Below are 27,711 nucleotides of genomic sequence, written 5' to 3' on the forward strand. Positions count from 1 at the left end.
GGTAGGCTGCAGTCCATGGGGTCGCTAAGGGTCGGACACGACTGAGCGACTTCACTTTCACTTTTCACTTTCATGCATTGAAGAAGGAAATGGCAACCCACTCCAGTGTTCTTGCCTGGAGAATCCCAGGGACAGGGGAGCCTGGTAGGCTGCCGTCTATGGGGTCGCACAGAGTCGGACACAACTGAAGTGACTTAGCATAGCATAGCATAGATAGCATATTCAAAAGCAGAGATATTACTTTGCCAACAAAGGTCCGTCTAGTCAAGGCTATGGTTTTTCCTGTGGTCATGTATGTATGTGAGAGTTGGACTGTGAAGAAAGCTGAGCGCCGAAGAATTGATGCTTTTGAACTGTGGTGTTGGAGAAAACTCTTGAGAGTCCCTTGGACTGCAAGGAGATCCAACCAGTCCATTCTGAAGGAGATCAGCCCTGGGATTTCTTTGGAAGGAATGATGCTAAAGCTGAAACTCCAGTACTTTGGCCACCTCATGCGAAGAGTTGACTCATCGGAAAAGACTCTGATGCTGGGAGGATTGGGGGCAGGAGGATAAGGGGAAGACAGAGGATGAGATGGCTGGATGGCATCACCGACTCGATGGACATGAATTTGAGTGAACTCTGGGAGTTGGTGATGGACAGGGAGGCCTGGCGTGCTGCAATTCATGGGGTTGCAAAGAGTCGGACACGACTGAGCGACTGAACTGAACTGACCGGGAGTAATCCAAGAGTCCCTCCCACCTAGCTAAATGCAAGCTCGGATTTAGCTGCGCTCACCAGCCTCTGCTAGCTTTTCCTGCCGGCAGCTGGTTAGTGCGCAAGGACTTCTAGGGCTTGTAGTCCTGATAGCTCCGGAGCTGGACGCGCCTGCGCGTTGGCCGCCAACTCGTTCTAAGAGCTGTGGTCCGGGCTCGGGACCGGCTGCCATCTTAGTCGAGGGACTGAAGAGTAGCCGCCGCCCCGAGTCCCGGTAAAAACCCGCGGGCGGACTGGAGGCAATTTTGGGGAGAGGGAGGGTCCTGGCTGAATATGTCGGAGGAGAGCGAGAGGTAGAGGAGTGCGGCGCGTCAGCCGGGACCCGAGCCGCGGCTGCTTCCTCTTCCCTCAGAGCCGGTGCCCGTGGGGTCTCGGGGAGCTCGGGCTAGTGGCAGGGGCCGGGAGGAGGGGTGGGGGGCGGGGTGGGTCATCTGGAAGCCCCGAGCGGCCACTGTTGGGCTCAGACGTTCGGAGCCCCTCGCCTCGCGGGCGCCAAGTTCTGAGAGAACTGGGCCGCAGCGGGCGCCCCCGGGGTCCAGCCCAGAGCCCGTCAGCCCCGCCCGGGGGCTGCGCTCCTGCGGCCCGGCCTACGCGAGGGGCCCCGCGGCAGCGGCCGGGGCGGGCGACGTGGCCCTGCGAGGGGCGGCGGCCGGGCCCACCTGCCACCCGCTGCCCTTCCCGAGACTTTTTGGAGCCCCCACTAGCGAGAGGGGCCAAGTACAGTGGCTGCCTCTCTTCTCTCTTCCATTCCCCTCCGTCTATTGTCCCCCAGCGTGGTGGTCCCGGCCCCGGCGTCGTCCTCCGCGCTCGCCGCCGCCACCGCAGCGGCCCCGCCGGCGCCGAGTTTTGCAGACGTGGAGCTGTCACTGCCCTTCCTCCTGAAAGTGCCCTTTTCTTTAGCGGAGAGAAGAAAAAAGTAGTCGTGATGAGGACAGGACTTAGTGGGGAACTCAAGTTCTTAGACTTTGCTCCGGGCCGCGACGTAGAGCGAAACACAGGATCTCTACGCCCCAGGTAGACGCTGGGCCTCAAGTTAGCGATGTAACCTGGTGGATTTGCAAACTACCCGAAATCCACGATTCTCCAGTAACAACTCACCTTGTTTTCTTGCTTATTTTTGTATCTTGTTAATTATTCTACAGCTTCAGTATATTTTTTGGGAGGGGTGGGGAAGGAAGAGACATTTCAGGGAATTTTCCTCTGAAAATTAACGAGGCACTTGAGCCAACCATCTGTCACTGTACTTAGTTGGAGTCGTGCATGTATTCCTAATATAATTAGATCTTAGGGAAGTACTAGAGGCAGTGTATTTCTACCCTCAAAATGGGCTAGGGAGTTGTTTCTCGGCCGAAATAAAGTTCTCAGAGCAGGTCTGGTGAGAGTCTTCATTGTGTATTCATAGGTTTACTCAGGTTACAGTTACTTCATTTTTAAGATTTAGAAATGAAGGTGGAAATTCACCTGCTGTTTTGAACAGTGGGTATGTTTTTTGGGTGTGATTCCGAAAGGAATTCCTTCATCTTCAGCATATGAGTCAAGTCAACAAGGATATGAAATAAGTGCAGGATAATTCCTCAGTGTATTCTAGAGTAAATCATTTTTCCGTTCCTTAAAGAAACATCTTTACACCAACTGGAAGAGACAAACCAGTAGCCCCCAAATTTGGTCATTAGAAAAATCAGGGCAGCTTTTTTAAAAGTAGAAATTTCAGAGCCTTACTTCCTGAGATTGATTTAATACGTTTGGGTCGGCCTTGAGGATTAAAACTTGCCTCAGGCAATTTTGATGGTTTTGGAAACCGTTGAGACAATACTTTGAATAAACCAAAAGCTTTGAGATGGAAGAGGAAGTAATCAGTTGTGTCTGATTGATTTGAGGAAGAATCTGCTTCAAGCTGAAGTTGGGTCTTAGCTGAAGTGTTATTGTGATGGAGAAAGGGAAGGACAGGGCAGAGGAAACACCTCAATACTGTTAGCAAACACAGGATTGAGGAAGATAAAAGGGAGCAGGGAGTGGGATGGGGAAGAAGAGCATTAGGGATGTGAGGCAAGAAAAAAACTTGTTTTATGTTGTTAGCAATAGATGCAGATTTTTAAACAGGAAAATGATATCGAGTACATGTTTGCTTTAGGAAGATTGCTTTGTGACAAAAGTGAAAGGACAGAAGAGTGGCTGTTTCAGTGGCTTAGGTGAGAAGTGAGCTCTACAGATCTTCCTCAGTGAGAGGCTGTGGGCATGATTAAGAGATTAAATTTAGTTAATGGCACCCCACTCCAGTACTCTTGCCTGGAAAATCCCATGGACGGAGGAGCCTTGGTAGGCTGCAGTCCATGGGGTCTCCAAGAGTCGGACACGACTGAGCGGCTTCACTTTCACTTTTCACTTTCATGCATTGGAGAAGGAAATGGCAACCCACTCCAGTGTTCTTGCCTGGAGAATCCCAGGGACGGGGGAGCCTGGTGGGCTGCCGTCTATGGGGTCACACAGAATCGGACACGACTGAAGCGACTTAGCAGCAGCAGCAGTGCAAAATTGTCCTATTTTTGTATGAGGATTTCTTTAGGGCCAGTCTGGGTAAAAGGTTCCTTTTCTGTCAAAAGAACCCATTAGCAAATCAGAGTAATATTGCACAGTTACATATGTTAATGGTATCAGAATTTGTTGTTAGCATCCTTGATGCAATTTGTAGGATTTAGAGACTAGACTGAAATTATGGCTATCAGTGCTATTGATTTATGAGCTTGTTGGGAAGTGTTTTTTCTCCCACCTTCAGAAACTTGGTTTTAGAATTTTAGAGTTGGGGGACTCCCCTGGTGGTCCAGTGGCCAAGACTCTGTGCTCCCAATGCAAGGGTCCTGTGTTTGATCCCAGGTCTGAGAACTGGATCCCACATTCTGCAACTAAAGATCCTACATACCACATCTGAGACCCCAAATAAATAATACATGTTAAAAGAAAGAGTTGGAAGAGATTGTAGAGAATATCTAGTCCACAGTAGCAGATGTATTTTGATTTATGGGCCAACTTTCACTTGAAGTAGCTGCCAGAAGCCCTGTGTTGAGAAGGATTTTAATCATAAGGGTTCTCTGGGAAAGTGAGTTATGATTGATTAGTGATAACCCCTGTGGACACTAGTTATCTAGTGGTTAGTATCAATATATGTGCCAGGTATATGCTATTCTTGGACTAATCCAACCTTTTCTGTTTTGTTTTGTTTTTTAAACAAAGAATCAGAGCTAAAAGTAGAACCAAGTTTTGTAACTCTTAGTCTGTTCTCCAGTGTACCAAGATGAATGTGTGCTACTAAAGAGCTTTTGGTATTAGACCAAAAGAAAAAAGTATTTCTAGCCTGTGCCTCTTGACTGTTTAGTTAAGAGTTTAACAAGGAACTTTGGCCTAGAAGTGAGTTGTATTCATTCTGGCTTAGGAAATTTGTGTTTATACTCACAGAAAAATAGCCACCCTCCGCCTTCTTTTCTTGTTCCTCACCCTTCTCTGTTTTGGGTTTAGGGGATTGGTTTCTTCCAAGTTGCGGGGATAGTCCTTACTGTGACCTCAAAAGGTAGAGTATGTATTTATATGGCCATCCTCATTTTGTGATGTAGTTATACGCAGGTGGGGAGTTACCCTGTTGTATGGGTTAAGGCAAAAGTGTATTAAAGCCCCACCCCCGCAACCTCATCTTTATGGCACCTAGCCAAATTTTGGGCTTATAATATGCACTCAGTAAAGGCATGTTGATTTTTTTTTTTTTTTAGGCATGTTGATTTTTGTGGCTGTAAATGATACTGGCTTTGAGTCAGTATAAATTAGCAAGTGGGGTTGAAGAATTGAATTGCAGCATTTTCTCATTGAGAGGTCAGTCCTCTGCTAAAAATGTTGGGCTGGAAACTAGTCTCACAACTAGAAGTAGTTAACCAGAAGCTGTTCCTCTTTTCTGTCCTCTTTCAGTCTAGCAGTGTACTGTCCTTGGAGGACTGCTGCCAGCTCAGCTCTTTGCTTCTGTACAGAATTGACTATACTCAGATCCTTGGAGTACTTTTTCTTTTCGTATCCCTAGGAGCTTCCAAGTTGCAGGGATAGTCCTTACTGTGACCTCAAAAGGTAGAGTATGTATTTATATGGCCATCCTCATTTTGCTATGTAGCTATACGCAGGTGGGGAGTTACCCTATTGTATGCGTGAGTCATTTTCTTCCCAATTTAACCTTATTATCCTGCCTGCTCCATCAAAAATTATCTATCCTATGAAACTTTTTAAAGGACATTGTGCTGTCCTATTCCAAAGGTCATTGCTGATCTGATGTGTTTAACCATAGGAGTAATGTGTTAATGGATCCTCCTTCCTTTCTCAGGTAACATGCATTTAACCGTGGCCTTCTGGAGACAGCGCCTTAATCCAAAGAAGTGACTTCAAACGGTGAAAACTTCAGGTATGGTGGCATGCCTGTGAGAGATAGTGGGGGTCAGAAATGGTGCTGAGGGTGAGCGCAGGTCCTGTTAACAGCTGTGGGAAGTATGGGGAGAGACCAGTGTTGATGCTGGCTACATCAGTTGGTTGAAGACATAGTTTCCTTTTGGATCTGAAACCCATAGCTGCCTCTACAAGGATTAGCCTGTGAGCTACATTGTATTCTTAATTTGGGTCCTTTGACTTTTCTGTTTTTCTAGCTTCCTTATACAGTCATATACTTTTCTCACTTGTGCTGTTTTAGAAACATTTATCTCTATACTTGTCCATACATGTGCACATATATGGTTAAAATGTGTAGGAATTAAAAAGAAAACAATATAGTTCAATGGAAAAAGAATAGAGGACTTGGAAAGAAAAGGTCTGGGTTCTGATTTTATTTTTCTACTGACAAATTTGATTGTTGGCAAAGTATTTAATCTTGGCAAGACTTAGTTTATATATCTGTAAAATAGTTATGTTGATTTCTGCCTGCCTCCCTGGCATTGTTGTGAGGATCAAATAAAATAATACATATTAAATCTTTAGAAAAAAGTGAATTCCCATCTTAAGCCATTATCCAGATCTATAAGGTGGGAGGAGTTGGCAATAATACTGAAAAGGAAAACAGGACAGGACAGATTCATCTTAAAAGATCAGGAGAGAAAAAAAAAAAAAAAAAGACCAGGAAGAAGAAAAGGAAGTCTGCTGGTTAAGAGAAAAAGTAGAGCACAGGAAAAGTCAAGCAGTAAGAGAATAGGGAGTAAATGAAGTAGAGCACATGAATTGGTTGGTGAGAAAGCTGTATAGGAAAGAGGATCCCTTTCATTTGCTTAACCCTAACCTTTCGACTGTTATTACCACATCTCTTCATATAAGTGTCCCATCCGTACTTAAGCTTCTTGTCCCCATTGTAAAATCATAGTAAAATTGTGTGACCCTTTGTGTTTAGTTTATATTTTTGTTAACAAATTGCCTCATAAATGCCAAGAGACCAAGGCTATGGCTTGCTTATTATGGTATCCCAGGTCAGTGCTATAATCAAATGTGTGATTAATCTGTGGGTTTTTTTTTTTTTTTTTTTTAAATAGTTACGAAGAGAAAAGGAGATGGTAGGGTGCTTTGTGAGATACTAGAGAAAGGAAGTGGATAAGAGGAAAAGTAGATAAATCAGAGGTGGTGAGAGGAAACATTCTCAGAGGATAATGAAAGAAAAGACATGAAAATGAAAAAAGTATGTAGAATAACAGGGGAAAGGATGGCGTTATCTGCAATGACTGGAACAAGGTAAATTTCATATCTTTAGTGGTGGTATAATACCTCATAAAAAGTTATGTACTGGGGAAGATCATCCTCCATACCAAATATCTTTAAAATATTTCTAAAAGTATCCATTTCATCCTGAGCTCACAGAGTAGTTCTTTGTGGAAAGAAAACTGGGCCAGCATTCAGGAAATATGTGTTCTGGCCTTGATACTGCTTGTTACTTAATTTCTATGATCTTGAGCAATTTGCTTAAGTCTGTGGACTACATTACTTTCTACTGAAGATATGAACATGATGTTTTCTCCTTCCAGCTCTTTGATTATTCTTTGTGCTGCTTATGCCAGGTCACCAGTTTTTCAGGGCTTTGTTGATACAATGTGGGACTGGTCTCAAAAATATCTTATAATAGGACTTCAAAGCATCCATTGCTTTGTAAATGAGAAGCCATTTTAAATTCTACTTTATTTTTTATTTTTAGCTGGGCCATGCAGGTAGTAAGATCTTCACTCCCCCCTGCAGTGGAAGCTCGGAGTCCTAACCACTAGACCACCAAGGAATTCTCTTTCTGCTTTAAACATAGGTTGAGAGACCTGCAGGAAATCTAAGTATAGAAATGTTGAGCTTGTAATATTAAGCAAGCGTTTATTGAGCCCTGTTATGCTAGTTTCCAAGGGATACTCTACCTCAAGGATTTTGTGTTTCTGTGAGGAAAATAAAACTGTTCACTAGTAATTATTGTAAAAAAGCAAGATGATAAATGCTATAATAAGGATTTCATTGCATTTCAACTTAAGATGTTTGGATTTCTTGGTTCCTTTATTACAACTGAATATATGCTAACTGCAGGGACTCATGGAAAAAAGCGGTTCCTACCCTCAAGAAACTTAATTTTTTTCATGTCTGCACACTGTTTACTCTCATAGATATATCCTTCTACCCCAAGAAAGAGAAGAGTTTTGTGCTATATCATCACTTTGTAGTTTTGAACTAAGGATTCATCTCATTATTGAGCTTACCTTACTCCAGGAACAGTCTCATAACAAATACATAGTTTGATTGGATTCCTTAATATTTCAGTTACAGAGAAAGTTTTCTTTTAAGGTGAGGGAAAAAATTCAAAAATGCCATCTGCATTTAGGTGAACTTTGGTTTGCTTCTTAGTCATTTGTGCAAAGAAAGAATAGGCTCTAAAATTTAGTCTCTTGAGTCTTCGTTCCAGGCAGTTAATTCAGTTGGTCACAGAAGAAAGGATGGTAGTCTAAAGGAATCATATTGTAGGGATTAACAGTGTTCCCTGGAGTAAGACTATCTGATTTTGAATTTTCGCTGTACCTTGAGTGTACTGGTAATGTGACCTTGGCTGAGTTGCTTCACTTCTCTGTGCCTTAGTTTTTTCATTTATAAATCGAGAATAATAATAGTGTATATCCATAGGGTTTTTGTATGGATTAAATGAGATAATATATTTTTGCTTGAACAATAGTTGGTTCACAATAAAGCAGGAAATGTTAATTGCCAGTGTTGTTGTTATCATTATCACATTATCATCATCACCAACCTTGTCTGTTCTAAAATTATCATCACCAACCTTGTCTGTCTTAAAATTATCATCTTAATTTATTCATTCAGTAAATGTATATAAGGGGAGCACTGTAAAGTCAGATGCCTATAAGGGCTAGATTTAAATAGTAATAGTAGAGCAGATTGGGACTTAAGTGGTTTAGGGAATTCATGTTACTCCAGTGGGGCAGCTCTTAGGCAGCTTTGGTTTACTTTTTTTAAAAAATTGAGGTGAGATTTATCATTTTAAAATATATAATTTACTGTTGGCTCACTATCGATCTAGCAGGAGGTAGGGGAGGAGGCATATAGATGAAGTGTGACCTGAACATCTTTTTTATGAAGAGAAGCTGGAATTTCAGATTTTGTGAGAAATTTTTATTTTTAAATGTTGGCAACGTAATGAATTCATAAAAATGCTGTGAGCCAGACAAATTCACCACTGTGGGCAGACTTTGTCTTGTGGGTTGCTGTTCTGTAACCTCTGATCTGGGGCTTGACTTTTTGCTGCATAACCCATGTTCACTGCTCTCTGGAAAGAGACTCCTTACTCACATAGAGATTTTTAAAGTTCAAGCGATACCTTACTGCTATCTAGGGCTGAATGAGGCATAAACAGAAAAATTAAGGCAAAGAGGAGGAGGGAAGTTATTTAAAACTGGGATTCAGAATGGGAAAATGGCAGGAATGAACTTAAGATGGTGAAAGAAAGTACAGTGAATTTAAATTAATCTGAAGAGGGTTTGTGTGGTCCCAGTAAGAATAGAAAGTTTAGAAAAATGAAGAGATCAGTGTAGAGGCAAAATAATTTCTCTTCTTCCCTTTCAGGTTCTTTGGTCTAATAATTGCTGTAAGATAGATTAACAACAGAAAAACAAATTTTCTAAATACAGTATGGGAGCCTCAAAACTGAGACCCAAAAGGCAGCCATAATAGGGGCTTATATACATATCCTGAGCCTTATAAGGAAAAGGAGTAGGGGCTGGTGATACAAAGGGAAGAGGAGAGGAGATGTTTGGAAAATAAAGGTTGCCCTATTACTTAATTAGTTAAGTTTTCTTTCTTTCTTTCTTTCTAAAATCATTTATTTGGCTGTGCTGAGTCTTAGTTGCTGCATTCGGAATGTTTTAGTTGTAGCATGGGAACTCTTAGTTGCAGCTTATGGGATCTAGTTTCCTGACCAGGGATCAAACCCAGGCCCCCTGCATTGGGAGTGTGGAGCGTTAGCCACTGGACAACCAGTGAAGTCCCTGCAGTTAAGTTTCTTAGGTAAAAAGATATTTTCTGGTAATAATTCTCTTCTTGGTACAGGCCTCCTTTCCAGTGTAAATGTAGGCAGTTGTGGGAAGGAGAGAGGTAAACAGCTTTTGCAGCTGAGTTTTGATTCTTTAGCTCAGAATAATTCTTATGCCAAAGTGGCATATTTTGGGGTAATATACTCTGCTGCCCTTCAGCAGTCTTCTTATTTTAGAATAAACTTAAGTCCTATTGACTGGTAGGATGAAGTGGTATTTTATGAAATTTATTTTGTTAATATTGAAGTCTACAGTGTTTATTAGGGTTGGTAGGGTCCGGAGGCAGGGAGACCAGGCTAGGGAGGTTGTAGTGAGAATGGAAAGCGAGGGACAAAAGCTTGTATTTGGGTCACCCTGTGGCAGTGGGACGCTGCAGTAAAGATGCAGATTTTGAAAGCTCTTCTCATATTTGTTCTTTTGTAATAATTGGGATATGTGAGGATAATACTGAAGAGGCTACCCCTCCGTTTTCATAAGGATCTTCATTACTCTCAGCCGTGGCACTCTCTTTAATGGTGGATCATGTATATAGTCTCATAATTTCCCAGCTTTAAAAGAATAGAAAAGGTAAAATCAAAGTAGTTCAATTGCTTATTACATTTCTAGTTTAGCATTTTTGGTCATCTTGATTAACCTCTTCTGTAGACTTTAAACATGGAATTTTTTTTATTTACCAAGGTTTGGATACAGTAACAAAAGGTTTTCTCACGGAAAAGATGTAGAATTTTGTTGCAGAAATGTGACACAGTAATTAATTTATGATTCAGAATGTTTAAAACTGATAAATGTAGAAACATGAAATGTGTTTATATAGCCTGAGAAAGTGATTTTCAGGATTTAATTTTCAGTAGGCCTTTGGTTCTGGTTATACTTTTCTCATGAAACATTTCTTGACATATACAGGAAAGTTAACTTCTTATTCTTGACTAAAATGCAAAATGTAGTTATTTTAAGTAATCTTTTTAATAAGTAAATCTAATAGTGTGTTCAGTTTAGTCGCTCAGTCGTGTCCGACTCTCTGCGACCCCATGAATCGCAGCACACCAGGCCTCCCTGTCCATCACCAACTCCTGGAGTTCACTCAAACTCATGTCCATCGAGTCGGTGATGCCATCCAGCCATCTCATCCTCTGTTGTCCCCTTCTCCTGCCCCCAATCCCTCCCAGCATCAGAGTCTTTTCCAATGAGTCAACTCTTCGCATGAGGTGGCCAAAGTACTGGAGTTTCAGCTTTAGCATCAGTCCTTCCAATGAACACCCAGGACTGATCTCCTTTAGAATGGACTGGTTAGATCCCCTTGCAGTCCAAGGGACTCTCAAGAGTTTTCTCCAACACCACAGTTCAAAAGGATCAGTTCTTTGGTGGTCAGCTTTCTTCACAGTCCAACTCTCACATCCATACATGACCACAGGAAAAACCATAGCCTTGACTAGACGGACCTTTGTTGGCAAAGTAATGTCTCTGCTTTTGAATATGCTATCTAGGTTGGTCATAACTTTCCTTCCAAGGAGTAAGTGTCTTTTAATTTCATGGCTGCAGTCACCATCTGCAGTGATTTTGGAGCCCAGAAAAATAAAATCTGACACTGTTTCCACTGTTTCCCCATCTATTTCCCATGAAGTGATGGGACCAGATGACATGATCTTAGTTTTCTGAATGTTGAGCTTTAAGGTGTGTTAGAGCCTGAATATTCAGAATATTTGAGAGACAGCAACTTTTCCCTCATCAATGAATAAGAACACTGAACTGAGCCTGTGAAAAGTAGACAGAATTGCAGCCATCTAGAAATGCAGTAAAAAGATCAAATTGAGCTAAATCCAAGTCTTATTTAATGCAAAGAGAATTTGTTTTTTGAACTTTTGAAGCATGGTCTAACCTAGATTTTGAAGTTCATTTGTTTTGAAAATTTAAAGAGATTTTTAGATGGTTCATTTAATTGGGGGTCTGCTTTGGAAGGAAAGGAATATCGAAGAGGATTAGCTGCATTTGCTTCTGTGGAAAGCTAGTAAAAGGGAAATCCTAGATTATCTTTTACCCTTGAATTTCTGGAAGGAGAGATAATTACTATAGGTCTTAATTAAAAACTGTTAATGTATGTATTGAAATGTATAGAACCTGGCTCCTGTTGCTTTTTATTGTCCAGAATGTTGCTGACATTGATGTGCAGTCATCTACTCTCCCTTTCTCTTTGCCCTTCAGGATTTAAACTTTTTTCCTTTATTTTTTCTTGTTGGAGTTTTGGGAGAGTATGGAGATGGAGCATAGATGTTCAGTCTGCTTTCTTGATTTTACTGTTTAAATTGATATTTTCATTAATAAGGGGCAAAGAAAATGATAGACTTATTTATCCTGATTATTTTTTGTCATTGTAAAATATGCATAACATGTTGGTAAAATATGCATAAAATTTACAACTGCAACCATTTTAAGTGTTTAATTCAGTGATATTAAACATATTCCCATGCTGCATACCTATTATCACTATGCATCTCCAGAATTTATCATTCCAAACTGAAACTCTGTATGTGTTATTAATAATGCCATTCCCCTCCCTGGTAATCACTGTGTTAATTTTTGTCTCTATAGAATTTGACTATTCTTGCTACTTCATATCAATGGAATCATACAATATTTGTCCTTTGTGTCTGGCTTTTTAACTTAGCACAGTGTCTTCAAAGTTCATGTTGTAGCATGTTTCAGAATTCCATTCCTTTCTAAAAAGCTGAGTAACATCCCATTTTATGTGTATAATCACATTTTGTTTATCCGTTCATCTGTAAATGGCCTTTTGGATTACCTTTTGGCTATTGTGAATAATGATGTTATGAATGTGGCTGCATAAATATCTGTTCAAGTCCCTCCTTTCAGTTCTTTAGGTGTATTCTCAGAAGTGGAACTGGTGGATCAAGTAGTAATTTCATGGTGGGTTTTCTAAAATTTATTTTTTAATTGAAATATAATTGATTTACAAATGTTAATTTCTGCTGTACAGCAAAATGACTCAATTATGCACATGTGTACATTCTTTTTTATGTTCTTTTCCATTATGGTTTATCCCAGTGCTTCCCAGGAGGCTCAGTGGTAAAGAATCTGGCTGCCATGCACGAGACTCAGGTTTGATCCCTGGTTCAAGATGATATCCTGGAGAAGGAAGTGGCATTCCACTCCAGTTTTCTTGCCTGGGAAATCCCACGGACAGAGGAGCCTGGCAGGCTACAGTCCACCGGGTCACAGAGAGTCAGACACGACTTAACAACTCAACAACAACAACATGGTTTATCCCAGGATATTGAGTATAGTTCCCTGTGCTATATAGTAGGACCTTATTGTTAGTAATTCCATGTTAATTTTTTTTAGTATCCGCCATAGTGTTTTCCCCAGCCGCTATGCCTTAGTACATTCTCACCAGCAGTTCTCAAGAGTTCCAATTTTTTACACCCATGACAACATTTCATTTCACTTCTTTTCTTTTTTTAAAGAATAGTCATTCTAATGATGAGAGAAGTGGTATCTCGTTGAGGTTTTTATTTGCATTTCTCTAGTAATTAGTGGTACTTTCTTTTCCTATGCTATTTGTATATCTTCTTTGCAGAAATGTCTATTCAGTTTCATTGCCCGTTTTTAAACTGGGTTGTTTGATTTTTTAGTGTCTTAATTATCTTGTAGGCTACTGGCTACATCTACTGGGTCTTGTGCTATTCCTCCTTCTTTCCTGTTATTGACAAAGCAGTTAGAACCATTCTCTAATATATAGTCCCTCAGTAAATGAATGTTTGATAAAATATTAAAAGTAGTGCTTTCTGGAAAGATAAAGGTTGGTTGGGGCAGGATTTTCATTACATTTTCTTTGGTTTTATGATTCTATATTCTCTTTTAACCATTTACTTGGGTGGGGTAAACATTTATAAAGGATTAAGCTTTAGGCAAAGAAGTCCCTGTGTCATCCAGATTTTATTTTGGAGAAGGAAAATATCTTTTAATATCTTATTAAAAGAAATTTCACTCTTACAGGACTTGCTGTTGCTACTGCTTGCCTAAGAAAATATAAATCAGCCTGAGGTATCCAGACAAATATTTTACCTTTTGTAATTCTGAAAAGGAAGAAGTCTGTTTTAATCATTTCAGTGATTACTTTTTTTTTCTTTTATTTTTTAACTTTACAATATTGTATTGGTTTTGCTATATATCAACATGAATCTGCCACAGGTATACACATGTTCCCCATCTTGAACCCTCCTCCCTCCCCCCTCCCCATACCATCACTCTGGGTCGTCCCAGTGCACTAGCCCCAAGCATCCAGTATCATGCATTGAAACTGGTCTGGCGACTTGTTTCATATATGATGTTATACATGTTTCAATGCCATTCTCCCGAATCATCCCACCCTCTCCCTCTCCAACAGAGTCCAAAAGACTGTTCTATACATCAGTGTCTCTTTTGCTGTCTCGTATACAGGGTTATTGTTACCATCTTTCTAAATTCCATATATATGCATTAGTATACTGTATTGGTGTTTTTCTTTCTGGCTTACTTCACTCTGTATAATAGTCTCCAGTTTCATCCACCTCATTAGAACTGATTCAAATGTATTCTTTTGAATGGCTGAGTAATACTCCATTGTATATATGTACCATAGCTTTCTTATCCATTCATCTGCTGATGGACATCTAGGTTGCTTCCATGTCCTGGCGATTGCTTGATTTTTGTGTGATGATTTTGAATTTCTTTTTTGTGCTATTTATTAGGGCCTTTTTTGTTGTTCAAGAGGGATTTGAGAGTGGTCCTAGACTCCATATTTAAATAATTTTGAAATGGACCAAACTGAGTAAGTTCAGGTATGCAGTGACATAGATTTTTTTTTTTCCATTTGTTTCCCTGTTGCTCTTTTCTTTTCTTTTTTTTCGGGAGGCTCAGTTATGGAACTGTAGAAGGCGATGGCACCCAACTCCAGTACTCTTGCCTGGAAAATCCCATGGACGGAGGAGCCTTGGTAGGCTGCAGTCCGTGGGATCGCTAAGAGTTGGACACGACTGAGCGACTTCACTTTCACTTTTCACTTTCATACATTGGAGAAGGCAATGGCACCCCACTCCAGTACTCTTGCCTGGAGAATCCCAGGGACGGAGGAGCCTGACGCGCTGCCATCTATGGGGTCGCACAGTCGGACACAACTGAAGCGACTTAGCAGCAGCAGTTATGGAACTGTAGTTTTAAATCATGAAATTAACATAGAGATCTCAGTTTTTGGCTGCATCTTCTGTTCTGACCTTGGACCATTCATTTTGATTGGATTGTTTGTCTATTATTGAATTACAAGAGTTCTCTGTGAATTCTGGATATAAGCCCTTTATCAGATAAGTGTTACATCTTAGAGATATATTCTCCCAGCCTTTTGCTTGTTTTTTCATTTTCTTAATGGTGTCTTTTGAAGAGGAGAAGTTCCTAATTTTAATAAGGCTTAATTTCTCAATTTTATCTTTTGTGGATGGTACTTTTGGTGTCACAGCTAAGAAATCTTTGCCTGATTGGGCACTCCATTTAACTTTGCTGGATTCCCATGCATTTATCTGTAAAAACAAATAAGATGTGTGTGGTATTTTGCTTTCTTTGAAATGATATTTTATTCAGTTCCTTTGGGACTCAGAGGAGGTAGTCTTTGTAAATTTTTTTTTAATTGGAGTATAATTCCTTTGCAATATTGTGTTAGTTTCTGCTGTACAACAAAGTGAATTAGCTATATACATACATATATCCCCTCCTTCCTGCGCCTCCTTCCCATCCCCCATCTCACCCCTTAGGTCATCATAGAACATGAAACTGAGCTCCTGTGCTCTACAGCTTCCCACTAGCTATCTGTTCTATGCATGGTAGTGTGTACATGTCAGTGCTACTCTCTCGGTTTGTCCCACCCTCCCCTTTCTCCCATGTCCCCATGTCTGGTCTCTGTTCCTGCCCTGCATATAAGTTTATACGTACCATCTTCCTAGATTCTACATATATACATTAATATACAATATTTATTTTTCTTTTTTCTGACTTCACTCTGTATGACAGACTCTAGGTTGATCTACATTACTACAAATGACCCAATTTGTTCCTCTTTAACGGCTACTATCCCATATATTTATGTTTCACATCTTCTTTATCCATCTGTCTGTCGATGGAGATTTAGATTGCTTCCATGTTCTGGCTATTGTAAATAGTGCTGCAGTGAACATTGGGGCACTTGTGTCTTTTTTTTTTTTTTTCATTTTAACAGTTTTTAATGAAAGCTGTAGACAAGATGACTTTATTCTTGCATCTTCTCAATTGTTTCTTCCTTATATTTGCCCTTTTCCTTTCCTACTTGGCGAGATTTGGCTTTACGTTCGAGGATCTTTTTGCGGTCTTTGTCCAGTTTTAGTCTGGTGATAACCACCTTGCTGGGGTGAATGCCCACGTGGACAGTTGTGCCATTAGCCTTCTCCCGCTGCACTCGTTCAATGTAGATGACGTGTTTCTTCCTGTAAACCTGGACTACTTTGCCAATTTGCTGCCCTTTGTAGTGCCCTCGTACAACCTGAACTTCATCATCCTTTCGGATGGGCATGGATCGAACGTTGTACTTCTGTCTTAGCTCTTTAGAAAGAGGAGAAGACATAATTTTCCTGCGAATGTGGGAAGGCACATTGAAATGTCTTTTTCGATTCTTGCTTCGGTCAGAAGTCACAAAGGGATTGAACTTCATTTTGGCCGCTAGCGCTTCAGCGATGGCCACAGAAGGGAAGAGAGCCACTTGTGTCTTTTTGAATTATGGTTTTCTCAGGGTATATGCCCAGTAGTGGGATTGCTGAGTCATATGGTAGCTCTATTTTTAGTTTAAGGAACCTCCATACTGTTCTCCATAGTGGCTGTATCAGTTTACATTCCCACCAGCAGTGCAAACAGTTCCATTTTTTGCACATAGTCTCCAGAATTTATTGTTTATAGATTTTTTTGAGAGGAGGTAGTCTTGAAATAGAATACTAAGGTGAAAATTTGCAGGCCCAAACTGGAATGTAAAATTGACCCTGCTTTCATAATCCTGTTTGTTTCCTAATGGATAAATGGTTATTTGTCCCAAATGACAACCCACTCCAGTATTCTTAACTGGAGAATCCCATGGACGGAGGAGCCCGATAGGCTATAGTCCACGAGGTCGCAAAGAGTCGGACACGACTGAGTGACTTCACTTACTCACTCTGACCCCAATGTTTAGAACTCTTGGAAATAAATGATTCTGATTTTTTTTCCTGGATTTTTAATACAATATTTAAAACTATCCTTTTTAGTTCTTTTAATATAAATGCATAAATTTGTTTATGTAGTATACATAGACATTATTTATTAGCTCATTATTGACATCTAGTTTTCTTAATAATTCTCTTTTTAAAAAAAATGTTTACTTTGGCTTCCCTGTGTCTTTGTTGCTGCTCTCAGGCTTTCTCTAGTTGCCGTGAGCAGGAGCTACTCTCTAGTTGCAGTGTGCAGACTTCTCATCGCTGTGGCTTTTCTTGGTGTGAAGCACAGGTTCTAGGCACCTGGGCTTCAGTGGTTGCTCAGTGGCATGTGGAATCTTTCTGGAACAGGGATCAAATCTGTGTCCCTTGTATCAGAAGGTGGATTCTTAATCACTGTACTACCAGGGAAGACTGATAATTCTTAAACAATGTGTAAAAATGATCTGAGAAAGGTTTGTTAGAAGGATGAGATGGTGGCTATCCAGAGTCTTATTTTGAGGAGAATTTATGGGTTTTAAGAGATAGTCAGAAACAAGAGTTCTTGAACACCAGGAAATTCAGCTTTATATTTAATCGAGTTGTATAGTTTCGCACAAGACGTTTGGCAGAAGAGAGCAATATTTAGAGTAGTACAACAGTAGTTATATTTATTGAGGCATGTTAAATCCTTTAAACTCTAGCAGTAAATAGTCAAAGCCAGGACACAGCTTATAATAATAGTTAATACTAAGATGTTTATCCGAAAGCTGTTTGGGAGAACTGGGAGAAAAATTGCCTTCTGTAATACTAGATGCAAAGTTCAAACCAACAAATGAATGTTAAAAGTTACAGTTCTGGTGCCAATTTCCTTCAGCTCTTTTATACTGTTGAACCTTGAAAATTGTACCTTCTTATGTTGTTTTTCTTTGGGATTCCCTGGTGGCTCGGACGGTAAAGCATCTGCTTGCAATGTGGGATATCCGGGTTCAATCCCTGGGTCGGGAAGATCCTCCTGGAGAAGGAAATGGCAACCCACTCCAGAATTCTTGCCTAGAAAATTCCATGGATGGAGGAGCCTGGTAGGCTACATACAGTCCATGGGGTCGCAAAGAGTCAGACACAACTGAGCGACTTCACTTCATGTTTCTCTTTGAGTAAGATAATTGTCTTTTTATGCCTGTGCTTTAGAATTCACACTGGATTCCGATTTGGCTGGAAGATGGGGAAGAACTCTGGATTATCTGAGATCATTACATGATGTTCAGAGCCAAAGTGTCACTGTTGTGGGGGATAGGGGATGGTCTACATCCTGCTACCCTGTTAAAGTAACTTTTTCCAGTAAATAGGAAAGCAGTTTTTCCCTGTTGTGAGTGGATCTGAGTTAGTTTCTCTCCTTTTGTTGAGAAATTGTTATGGGAATTAGCATTTGCTTTCTACCCCAACCCAAAGAACTCTTAATCCCTCTGCCAGTATCTTTGTCAACCCATATGCCAGAGTTAGCTCCTTTGCTATCATTAGTGGAGAATGAGATCTAAACATTGCTCTTATAGTCTTTGCTTCTGTGACCCCAGTGAACAGGAATTCGTTTTCAGCTCAGCTGGGTAATGTGGCTACTGGTTGCATACACCAGAACTACTTCAAACCCCCATGTTTCCACTTCCAACTGGGTTGAGGCTGGAGTCCATTCTGCATTGTAGTGGCTGGTGAATGAGGACAGATTTTTCAAAACAGGTCTTTTGATATGTAGCTCTTTCACTTGAGTAGGGGTTTGGGAGCATGGCTGAGTGGCCCTATCCATGGGAGACTACTCAATATTTAGTTACCATGTATGCTTTTGTGTTTTAGTAAGGCTGAGAGTTTAGCTTCATTTGGTTTTAGTTCTCTGAATACCACTGTGTGTTTTAGCTCTTTGAACTCCGTACTTTCTGCTTCAGCAAGCAGTTTTTCTCCTTACTGGTTTTGTGTGTTTTCTGAAATGTCTTTTTGGTGGCTTCTTTTAAGAAATTACAGGCGTATATAAAATTATCAAGTTTTGTAGGATAAATTAGACATGGCCTATAAAAATAACTGATTATGTTGGATGTGTTATTTCTGAAAAGAAACCCAAGCAGATTTCATAATGCCCTGGTTATTTAATGATTTATTTATAAATAGGATACATATTTTAAAATAAGGCTAGAAATGTAGTTTCTCTGTTTGTTACTTATGGGATAAGATGTTACTGAAATAATCTTGTGAAATGTGTGTCTTTCCACGTTTTTTTTCCCCACTGCCTTTCATGAAGATGTTAAGGTTAGTTTTTATTGCTGGCAATGTTTTAGCACCTTCTTTTTACATTAGACATTCAGTCACATTTTTCTAATGTGATAGTAAACATTACTCAAAATAAATGATAAGAAAGTGTTAAGAATTGGCCCTGTTTTAAGTTTCTTTGGAGAAGGCAATGGCACCCCAGTCCAGTACTCTTGCCTAGAAAATCCCATGGATGGAGGAGCCTGGTGGGCTGCATTCCATGGGGTCGCTATGAGTTGGTTGCGACTGAGCAACTTCACTTTCACGCAATGGAGAAGGAAATGGCAACCCACTCCAGTGTTCTTGCCTGGAGAATCCCAGTGACGGCAGAGCCTGTTGGGCTGCCGTCTATGGGGTCGCACAGAGTCAGACACGACTGAAGCAGCTTAGCAGCAGTACCTGACAAGACTAATAAATAATGGATTATTTTAATATTGTACTAGATTTTAGATTCAAATTGCTATCTTCATTGACTCAAATCACAGTGGTTTACAAGGTGAAGATACAGGCTCTACAGTGTATTCGATTGTGAAAGCGTTTTAAAAAAATCATGTGAAAAGTCAGTTTTTCATAGGAAATTCATAGTCACCTATCTCCGTTTCTGTGAATTTTAAAGCTTTAAATGGAGGCAAAGTTGAAATTGGCTTTAGAAATAGTCTTTGGAGGATGTGGAGACACGTGGATCTAGATCTATTTGACTCCAAAGCCTGCACACTTAATTACCATATTATAGTATCTTTTGGCGGAGAAGGCAATGGCACCCCACTCCAGTACTCTTGCCTGGAAAATCCCATGGACGAAGGAGCCTGGTAGGCTGCAGTCAATGGGGTTGCTCAGAGTCAGACACGACTGAGCGACTTCCCTTTCACTTTTTACTTTCCTGCATTGGAGAAGGAAATGGCAACCCACTCCAGTGTTCTTGCCTGGAGAATCCCAGGGACGGGGGAGCCTGGTGAGCTGCCGTCTATGGGGTCGAACAGAGTCGGACACGACGGAAGCGACTTAGCAGCAGTATCTTTTGGAATGCATGCTATAGAGTAGACTAGAAGAATTGTTTCTGCTTTCTAGTTTAAGGAAGGCTACCAGATGAGATGCTTGAGCAGAATATTGAAGGTTAAGAGAAGACCAGATGACCAGAAATTTAAGGAAATAGTGGGGCGAAGTTTTAACGGAACAGGATAAGTAAATCACAGAAGTATTAAACAGATGGCATTTTGGAGAATGATGAATAATTTTCTATGATTGGAGCATAGGGTGTGTATGGGAGAATGGCATGTGAAATAAGATAATAGGCAAAGCAGGAACATGGCAGATCATCAGAGTTGTGTAGAAAGTTCATCTTAGAAATCCTTTGATAACACTATGTGGACAGATTGAGGTGAGGCAAGGAGAAATACTGAAATGAGTAAGATAGTACAGGAAGAAGCAAATGAAGGGAGTAGTAATAGACATAATGAGGAAGATGTAAAGTAAAGTTTAATTATAAGATATTCCACCCATGTCCAACTGTTTTATTCTAATGTCTTAAGAAATTTTTTTGCCTCTTCCATACTTCCCAGTTTTATGCCATGAGTGTGATGTATGTAGGGTGTTAACAGTTTTTCACTTTAATGCTCGAGATCATGTGTTAGCAAACTATGACTCGTGGAAGGAATCTGGCCTGCTGTTTGTTTTTTTTTTTTTTTAATAAATAAAGTTTTATTGGGATAGCCCCCTTTTTATGTGTTCTCTGTCACACTGTCACAGTACAATGGCAGTTGAGCATTTGTTACAGAGATCATATGGCCCCCAACTCTGAAATGTTTACTTTCTGGCCCTTTACAGAAAAACTTTAAAGAGCAGCAGATTGAAAGCTTTCTTCCATCTAATAACTGGAATGCATGTGATAGTGCTTACTTAATATTATATATTGTTCTTTGTTAACTAAGTGACTGACCACATAGTCATTCACAATCTACCCATAGTGTATTTGGAAATTTTTTGAACCTGGGCCGTGGTTCCCTCTTGTTTAATAATTTCTAAGTTATTCTATCTTTCTGAACACAAGATCAGATCATGTTCAAATAAAGGTAGTTTTACTTCTTTCTCTGCAGTCCATATGCCTTTTGTTTGATTTTGTTGCCAAGTTACACTGGCTAGAACCTTTGAATAAAAATGATGAGGGCTGGCATTCTTTCTTGTTCTTGATTTTAGGGGGAGAGCATTCAATCTTTTACCGTTAAGTAGGATGTAAGCTGGAGAAGGCAATGGTAACCCACTCCAGTACTCTTGCCTGGAGAATCCCAGGGACGGGGGAGCCTGGTCGGGTGCTGTCTCTGGGGTCGCACAGAGTCGGACACAACTGAAGCAACTTAGCAGCAGCAGCAGCAGCAGCAGGATGTAAGCAGAGACATTACTTTGCCAACAAAGTTCTGTCTAGTCAAAGCTGTGGTTTTTCCAGTAGTCATGTATGGATGTGAGAGTTGGACTATAAAGAAAGCTGAGCGCGGAAGAATTGATGCTTTTGAACGGTGGTGCTGGAGAAGACTCTTGAGAGTCCCTTGGACTGCAAAGGAGATCCAACCAGTCCATCCTAAAGGAAATCAGTCCTGAATATCCACTGGAAGGAATGTTGCTGAAGCTGAAACTCCAATACTTTGGCCACTGATGAGAAGAACCGACTCATTGGAAAAGACCCTGATACTGGGAAAGATTGAAGATGGGAGGAGAAGGGGACAACAGAGGGTGAGATGGTTGGATGGCATCACCGACTTGATGGACATGAGTATAAGTAAGCTCTGGGAGATGGTGATGCACAGGGAAGCCTGGTGTGCTGCAGTCCATGGGGTCGCAAAGAGTTGGACATGACTGAGCGACTGAACTGAACTGAAGCTATAGTTTTTGTTTGTTTTTTTTTAATTAGATGCACTTTTTCAGGTCGAGGAAGTTCTCTTTTACTTCTGGTTTCTTGAGTGTTTTTACCATGAAAGGGTGAGTTGTGTCAAATGCCTTTTGTGCGTTGAGATGGTGATACTGTTTTTGTACTCTGTTCTAATATGTCTATGTAATATATATTACATTAATTGATTTCTGGATATTTATCCAAGCTTGTATTTTTGGCATAAATTCCACTTGGTCATGGAATATTACTTAATTCAATTTGTTTGTGTTTTGTTGATGATTTTTGCCTCTGTATTCAGTATAAGAGATTCACCAACTGTGTACAAGGGGTCCACTTTCTCCACATCCTTGCTAACACTTCTAATCTCTCTTTTTTTTGGTTATTATTGGCTGGACCATGCAGCATGTGGGATCTTAGTTCCCCAACTAGGGATTGAACCTGTGCCCTCTGCATTGGAAGCATGGACCACCAGGGAATCTCCTGTTTGGAACTTTTATAGTTTTTTCTTTCTTTTTTTAATAAAATCATGTCATCTGGGGACAGATAATTTTCCTTGTTTCTTTCCAATTTTTCTTTTCTTTTTTTTTTAATGCCTTAATTGCTTTGGCTAGGACTTCTAGTACTATGTTGACTAGAAATGCTGAGAGTGCGCATCCTATCTTGTCCTAGTATTAGAAGAAAAGATTTCAGATTTTCACTGTTGAGTGTGATGTTAGTTGTGGGCTTTTTCATATGTAAAACATATTTTATTTTGTTGAGGTAATTCTGTTCCTAATCTGACAGCTTTTTAATGAAACAGTACTGAATTTTGTCAAATGCTCTTCTGCATTAGTTGTGATGTGCATGTGGTTTTTATCCTTTATTGTAATGTGGTATAACACATTGATTTTCTTTATTTTTTAAAAAATATTTTAATTTTATTGGAGTATAGATGATTTACAGTGTTGTTAGTTTCAGGTATACAGCAAATGATTCAGTTATATATATTTTCATCCTTTTTTAGATTCTTATATGGGTTATCACAGAATATTGAGTAGAGTTCCCTGTGCTACAGAGTAGGTCCTTGTTGGTCACACTGATTTATTTATTTTTGTATGTTGACCCCATCTTGCATCCCAGGGATTAATCAATCCTACTTGGTCATGATGTATTAATCCTTTTAATGTGCTGTTGAATTCAGTTTGTTGGTATGAAAATGAAACACTTTGAATGTTATAATGTGGTGGCTCTGGAAATACCAGATTCTTCTCCCATCTCATAGTTTCTTGTTGCTGCCTGCTGTTGTCATTTAATTGATTGTTTCAGACTAATTTTTGTATAGTCCTGTTTTCTTTGTCTTGTATGGTCTCTGAAGTCTATTCTGTTAGATTAGTGGTTTGACAGACAACCTTCTCACTGATTGATTGATATAAAATCGGTTTATAACATTTAAGATTCAAGCGTACAAAATTATATTTTGACTTCTGTATACACTGCAACATGCTAACTACCACGGGTTTAGTTTCCATTCATCACCATGCACTTGACTTCCTTTATCCATTTTGCCCTTCCCACACTTAATTTCTGCTAACGACTATTCTGTTCTCTCTGTGTGCTTATTTTTGTTTGGTTTTGTGTACTCACTCCCCCACACACCCCCAACACACATATGAAAGAAATCATACAGTATTTGCCTTTTTCTGTCTTATTTCACTAGCATAATACCTTCCAGGTCTATCCATGTTGTTGCAAATGGCAAAATTTCCTCTCTTAAAAAAAATTTTTTTTTTAAGCCGAGTAGCATTCCCTTGTTTTAAACACACACTACACCTTTTCTATCCAGTCACTCACGGATGGCAGCTTAGGTTGTTTACGTATCTTAGGTCTTGTGTGTAGTGCTGGATTGAACATGGGTACACATACATCTTTTCAAAATAGATGCTTTTGAATTTTTTGGATAAATACCTAGAAGTGGAATAACTGGATCATATTCTTAATTTTTGAGAACTCTCCATACTGTTTTCAATAGTGGCTACAGTAATTTGCACTCCCACAAACTATACAAGGATTCCCTTTTCTCAACATCCTAACACTTGTTATTTCTTGCCTTTTTGATAATACTTACTCTAATGGTGTGAGATGGTATCTCATTTGTGGTTTTGATTTACATTTCCCTAATATTTAGTGATGTTCACAGCTAAGAGTTTTATGATTTCAGGTATTACATTCAAGTCCTTAATCTATTTTGAGTTGACTTTTTGTATGGTATAAGCTGGTGGTCTAGTTTCATTCTATTGCATGACCAGTTTTTCCAACATCATTTATTGAAGAGACTCTCTATTCTCCATTGTGTGTTCTTTTCTCTTGAGTTGTGTATTCATTGTCCATTTATGTGTGTGTTTATTTCTGAACTCTCAATTCTGTTCCATTGATTTGTATGTTACTTGGACAATACCATGCTGTTTTGATTACTGTCACTTTTTAATATAATATGAAATCAGAGTGAATGATACTTCAGCTTTGTTTCCCCCTACCCCCCCTCAGGATTGGTTTGGCTATTTGGGGCCTTTTGTGGTTCCATACAAATTTTAGGATTTTTTTGTTCTTCTGTTTCTGTGAAAAATGTCATTGGGATTTTGATAGGGATTGCATTGACTCTGTAGATTGCTTTAGGTCATATGGACATTTAAAAATGTTAAATTCTTCTAATCCATGAGCCCACATACCTTTACATTTCTTTGTGTTGTGTTCATTTTCTTTCAGTAATGTCTTTAGTTTTCAGTGAAAGATGGTCTTACACCTAGCTGGTTAAATTTATTCCTAGATATTCTTTTTGTTACAGTTGTACATGGGATTGTTTTTCTTAATTGCTTTCTGATGATTTGTTGTTAGTGTATAGAATAGACTTTTATATATTGATTTTTTTTTTTTTGTACCCTGCAACTTTAGTGTATTTTATTTCTAATGGATTTTTTGGTGAAAATTTTTTTTAATACATAAAACTATGTCATATTTATTTCCTATCTGATTATTATTAAACTGTAGGACACCCAGTTAGCATTGGAGAATTGGTTGTTGGTGTGGGGAACCCACCCACAGCACTCAACTTGAGACTTGTGGGAATTAGCAACCAGCACCTTTACACTGTTAACAAAATGAAAAGAGAAGCCATAGGCTGTGAGAAAATGTTTGCAAAACATGTAAAGGGCTTATATTTAAGATACACAAATAACTCTTAAAATGCAACAGTAAGAAAACAAATAATGAGTAAAATATCTGAACAGATAGCTCATGAAACAGTGTACATAGATGGTAAATAATCAAACATACGAAAAGATGCTCAACATCATGTCACATGGGAATTACAAACTAAGCCACTAGTGAAACATTGTTGTACACCTATTAGATTGGCTAAATTCCAGAAATACTAAATTCTGACAATATCAAATGCTTGTGAGGATATGGAGCAGTAGAAATTTTCCTTCAGTTCTAATTGGAATGCAAAGTGGTACAGCCACTTTGGAAGATGATTTGGCAGTTGCTTACAGAGCTAAAGCATAGGTTTACCCTTATCATCCTGTAATTGTAGTCCTCTTTACCCAATTGAGTAGAAGACTTACATACACAAAGAACGTGCACGATAGTATTTATAGCAGTTTTATTCATAACTGCCAGAGGCTGGAAGCATCTAACACCCTTCAACAGGCACATGGATGCACAGAGGAATAAACACATGTGAAATGTTTATTCAGCAAATTAAAAAAAAACTGTCAAGCTCTGAAAAGATACGGAGGAAACTTTAATCGTAGTACCAAGAAGCCAGGCTGAGGCTCTTAAATTGTGTGATTCCACTATCTAACATTCTGGGAGAAGCAAAACTGTAGAGACAGTAAAAAGATAAGTGGTTGCCAGAAGTTCTTATTGAGGGAAGAAGAATGAATAGGGGAAGCACGGGATTTTTAGAGTTGTGAGATTATTCTCTGTGATACTATACTATTGAATACGTGGCAGTTATGCATTTTTCAATATCCTTAGGACCGTATAAGGTTCATAAAGAGTGACCCTTAATATAAATTGTGGGCATTAGTTAATTAAAACTGTAGAATATTTAAGGTACTGATTAGCAAGGCAGACAAGGTTGCCTACCTTTGTAGAAATTAATAAAATTAATTTAAAAAGTCAGGAAAATTTCAGTGATGTGGTAGAAAGTAATAGTATGGCTACATTATACTGGTCAGTCAGGGAAGACCTGAGTATTAACTTGAGGGCTGAATGCAAGATGTTAGTTATTTAAAGATAAGTGGAAAAAACATTCTCAGCAGAGGGAACAGTTAGTGTAAGCCTATAAGTCCAGAATGACTTTAGTGTGTTTGAGAAATAGAATCCAGATTTACAGTGGCTAAGGAGGAGAATGTTAAGGAGAGGAGAACTCAAGAAAGTAGGTCATGTATGAAATGAAGTGGAGCTTCTATAAGCCAGAGTGAGGAATTTGGATTCTATTTTAGGTGAGATAGGCAATTATTGGATATTTAAGCAGAGTAGAACAAGATCTAATTTTAATGTTTAGAAGAGTACACTAACTTTGATGGGAAATGGCTGAGAGGGAGAAGGAGCAAATGCAGAGGCAGGGGGCCTTATTTAGTGACTTGTAATAGTTTGTTGACAGGGAAGGGCTGGTTGTGGCTTGGGCTAATGTAGTTAAAAGAAAAGTAAGCATATAGGGTATATAGTAGGGTATATTTTGCAGATAGAATCTTTACAACTAGATGAGGGAAAGATTTAATGCTCATAGCTTTGGCTTGAGCACGTGGGTGAATGGTGCTGCTGTTGAGCCAGGCAGAGTTTCACCTTAGTCATTTTAGTAATGCAGACAATTGTAAAGGTTAGGCCTAGGAGTCTGGCGCTCAGGCGAGAAGATGGGCTTTGAAGTGTAGATTCTCTATCTACTTAGTCTTGAGGTATATTTCAAATTGTACAAGTATGGTATATATTTTCTTTTTAAACTCAAATAATACATAAAAAACCACAAGTTCCCCATGACTTCCTTCTTTAGTACACAGAAGGGTAGCCACTATTACCAGTTTGGGATGGATACTTTTTCTGCCTTTATTTATATTTACCTATAGGGATATGCATTTTGTTTTTATTTGCAAAACAGATTACATTATATATATTCTGTAACTTAAATGTTCTTGAAATCTTTACACTTCAGTTACTAGTAAGTTCTAATTGTTGCATAGTTTTCTGTGGTATGAATTTGTGATTATTTAACTGGTTGCCAATTAATACTAAGGTTTCTATGATTTGTCTTTATTATACAAGTGGTGTGTTTTTTTATTCTTAGAGATTTAAAATAATTTTTATTATATGAAACTAACGTGAACTAGAACATACATTATTAAAATTATCAGCATGTTTTTGCAAAGCATCTCACAGTTCTATCACAATGATTAATTATCTGGAGAGAATCACTGTTTCTAAAAATGTTTGTAGTCTGTACTTTCATTAGTCTTCTTTACATGAAATTGTGTTTTTAAAATACATTTTATTATGATTTTGAATTTATTTTCTTTGCAACTTTATAATGTTAATTTAGAATAATCTATACTATTTAAAAGGGTATTTTTCCAGCAATAAACTGTTGCTGTAGATCAGCAACTAGAATAATACTTTATCATGCATAAAATCAGCATCCAGTTGTTGGACTTTTCTCACTGCCTCTTAATTTCCTTATCTTGATGTCATAATTCTGTGGTGAAGAGTCTTTTCAGTATTGAGGAGAAAATAACTATACATATGTGGTAATGATGTCTTTGAGGACTCTTTCTGTAACAAGTAGTTTGCATCAGAAGAATATCCTGTGCAGTGCTCTGTTGACTTTTATGGTACACCTCAGTGCCTTTATATTCTGGGTGACTACTAATGGCTTTATTTATGATGTATGCCTTCTGTATTTAAAATAAATGGCCCTTTTAGTAAATTGTATAAAACATCC

General features: G+C 39.1%; 2 protein-coding genes across 3 annotated transcripts in view; one reads left to right on the top strand and one right to left on the bottom strand.

Moving 5' to 3' along the window:
• The first annotated feature begins 847 nt into the window (after positions 1-847).
• The window catches only part of ITCH (itchy E3 ubiquitin protein ligase), a 97,902-nt gene continuing 71,038 nt past the window's right edge, over positions 848-27,711 (top strand). The window contains exons 1-2 of one of the 2 annotated variants that reach the window (XM_070381607.1): positions 848-970; positions 5,111-5,188. The gene's annotated coding sequence lies outside the window, so the exon portion shown is untranslated. Of the gene's footprint in view, positions 971-4,714; positions 4,861-5,110; positions 5,189-27,711 lie in introns of those variants that run through there. The other variant, XM_070381608.1, reaches the window with a different exon arrangement.
• Positions 15,560-16,100, bottom strand: LOC102266867 (large ribosomal subunit protein uL24). The gene has a single exon (XM_005900437.3). The coding sequence runs from the start codon at positions 16,051-16,053 to the stop codon at positions 15,616-15,618; it is 438 nt and encodes a 145-aa protein (XP_005900499.2). The 5' UTR covers positions 16,054-16,100; the 3' UTR covers positions 15,560-15,615.

The sequence above is a fragment of the Bos mutus genome, chromosome 13 (genome assembly GCF_027580195.1).
Source record: "Bos mutus isolate GX-2022 chromosome 13, NWIPB_WYAK_1.1, whole genome shotgun sequence".
In the NCBI taxonomy this organism is placed as follows: Eukaryota; Metazoa; Chordata; class Mammalia; order Artiodactyla; family Bovidae; genus Bos; species Bos mutus.

Excerpts from the sequence above, each read along its gene's own strand:
- LOC102266867 (XM_005900437.3), bottom strand. The coding sequence starts at position 16,053 with ATGAAGTTCAATCCCTTTGTGACTTCTGACCGAAGCAAGAATCGAAAA.